The sequence below is a fragment of the Haplochromis burtoni genome, unplaced genomic scaffold (genome assembly GCF_018398535.1).
Source record: "Haplochromis burtoni strain Fernald_Lab_line unplaced genomic scaffold, NCSU_Asbu1 Contig_831, whole genome shotgun sequence".
Lineage (NCBI taxonomy): Eukaryota > Metazoa > Chordata > Actinopteri > Cichliformes > Cichlidae > Haplochromis > Haplochromis burtoni.
The window spans coordinates 17,149-19,590 of record NW_024583192.1 but is presented as its reverse complement, the minus strand read 5'-3'; the positions used below and the strand labels follow the sequence as shown (position 1 = coordinate 19,590).

Sequence of the window (2,442 nt, the reverse complement as noted above, 5' to 3'; positions counted from 1 at the left end):
AAACTACACAACCCTGAGACACACAAACACACAACGTCAGGAAATTACACAACCATGAGACACACAAACACACAACGTCAGGAAACTACACAACCCTGAGACACACAAACACACAACATCAGGAAAGTGCACGGTTTTGACCTTTGGAAGTGGGGACACTGGGTGGAGGGGCTCTTAATGTAAATGGCCTGCATTTGTATAGCGCTTTTCTAGTCCCTAAGGACCCCAAAGCGCTTTACACATCCTGTCATCCACCCATCCACACACACATTCACACACTGGTGATGGCAGCTACATTGTAGCCACAGCCGCCTGGGGCACTGACAGAGGTTTCATTCATTTCAAAGCCCTTTTTGTTATACAAGATTCAAAAGATAATGTAGCGGCTGTAGGTGGAGGGCACTGGGTGGAGGGCACTGGGTGGATAAGCTGCTTACCTGTGGACAGATGTGCTTCACCTCTGTTTGAATATTTGGATTCTGTTTGCTTGTCTCACTGATTTCTGTGGTTTTCATTGGTGGTGGTGTAAGAAAGGGGTGTGGGTAGGGTCAAAATCACGGTATAAAGGACAGTTGTAGCCACAGTGACACCACCCACTGGTGGCATCACGGAGCCTTCGTGGTGTTTTCAGTGTGGATGTGAGGAGCTCAGGTGTGTCACAAACAGCATGACGAGACACTCACAGGTCAAAGATGAGGTAATGATGCCCCTCCTCCGAGATGCTGTCATGCAGCCGAACTGGAAGACAGAAAGGAAAGCAGACATTTTATTTTCCCGTTACACCACGTCAACCCCACAGAGCGCACACGCAGCTGCTCGCCACGCAGCTGCTGGCCGAGGTCAGAGGTCACAGTCATTGGTTCTCCCTCTGCCACCCTTAAGCCTTCCTGCTTCCTGCTCTGCTGTGACTCTGACCATCATCTCCAAAATGAACTTCCTGTTTTATCCAATCAGACCACAAACTTGTCACCTCACTGAACTCACCGATCAGCTGACCAGGACGCTTATTTCCTCATACACTGCATCCAATCAGGGCAGAGGAGGCGCCCCCTGCTGTATGTTAGAAAGGCTGCAGATACATACAGGAAACAGCTGAAGATTAAGGCTGAACACCGACTGTGGCTGTTAGTAATGTGTCAGTGAGCGTGCCGTCCAAGCTGGGCGGGGCTAAGGGCGAATCAGCCATGCTGGTTTCTTCTGACACATTTAAACCGACCCATCCTCACAGGCGACTCTCAGAGCAGCTCTGCATGACTCACAGATCAGAATAAGACTTCTTTGTCTGACACTCAGACTCAGTTCATCCTCAGTCTAAAACAATAAGTTTAAGCTCCGATTTCTGTTCTGGAAAATCAAACATGGAGTTTCTTAAACGGCGTGTCACAGTTAATCAGGTCCTTCCTGTGACGGGGTCCTCGCAGTTTGAGAAACTTGTTGGATGACGTCTCTGAGCCCAACTGAAGGCGTCTGTTTCTGCTCTCCGCTTATATTGTTTAATAGGAAGTATTATAGCTGAGGAGAGAGAGGCTGCTGCCCACACACACACACACACACACACACACACACACACACACACCATCAACAACAACATTTATTCAGGAAGCGCCGTCTGCCCACTCAGGAAATTCCTGAGGACAAGAGCTGCTTCCAGGGGCAGGAAATTTCCCCTCAGAAAGACCAAACACACATGCACGCACACGCAGACACACACACATACACACTTTGTGACACCAATTTCCCCACAGCAGTAAAATGGGTAATATACCACAAAGTGAGAGAGAGACCAAAGGAAGCTTGTGGGGGATTGCAGTCATGCATGGTAACACACACAAACACATACACTTAGTCATACACACGCGTCCCCCCTCACTCACACTCACACACACACACAGTATACACCTACACTACCTCTGGCAAGCTTTGCACAAAGACACAAGATTCACTCACACTCATCCACCCACTCTTACAAGCACGCATAGTGCAAACCCAGCTGTGAGCACACACACACACACACACACACACACACACACACACACACACACGAAACCAGCCAGTCTTGTTTCCATGGACATAGAGGGTTTTTTTATCGGGGAAGATATTTCTACTGTCGCAGCCAGAGTTCTTTTGTATTTAGTGTTTGGTGTAAAAAATAAAATAAATAAATAAAAATAATCGGCGTGTGTCACAGACCTTTAAATAATTCACTGTTATCTCAGTGACTAGACCCTCATTTGCGTCATTCTCAGAGTATGTAGGCGCCATGTTGGCCGATACTGCCTGGGTTGTGATTGAATTAAAAACCAAACAAATTTAGTTCATCAGTTAGCATCTGCATGGATTCATTATATGTGTGTGTGTGTGTGTGTGTGTGTGTGTGTGTGTGTGTGTGTGTGTGTGTGTGTGTTCTTTTACAACTTGTCTTGCCTTTCACACAAACTAAAG

General features: G+C 47.2%; 1 protein-coding gene across 1 annotated transcript in view; it reads right to left on the bottom strand.

The window, feature by feature from the left end:
- Positions 1-2,442, bottom strand: part of camk2a (calcium/calmodulin-dependent protein kinase II alpha) — a 45,864-nt gene that overhangs the window by 29,318 nt on the left and 14,104 nt on the right. The window contains exon 4 of the mRNA XM_042215819.1: positions 684-738. Coding sequence (XP_042071753.1) covers positions 684-738 — 55 coding nt within the window. The remainder of the gene's footprint in view (positions 1-683; positions 739-2,442) is intronic.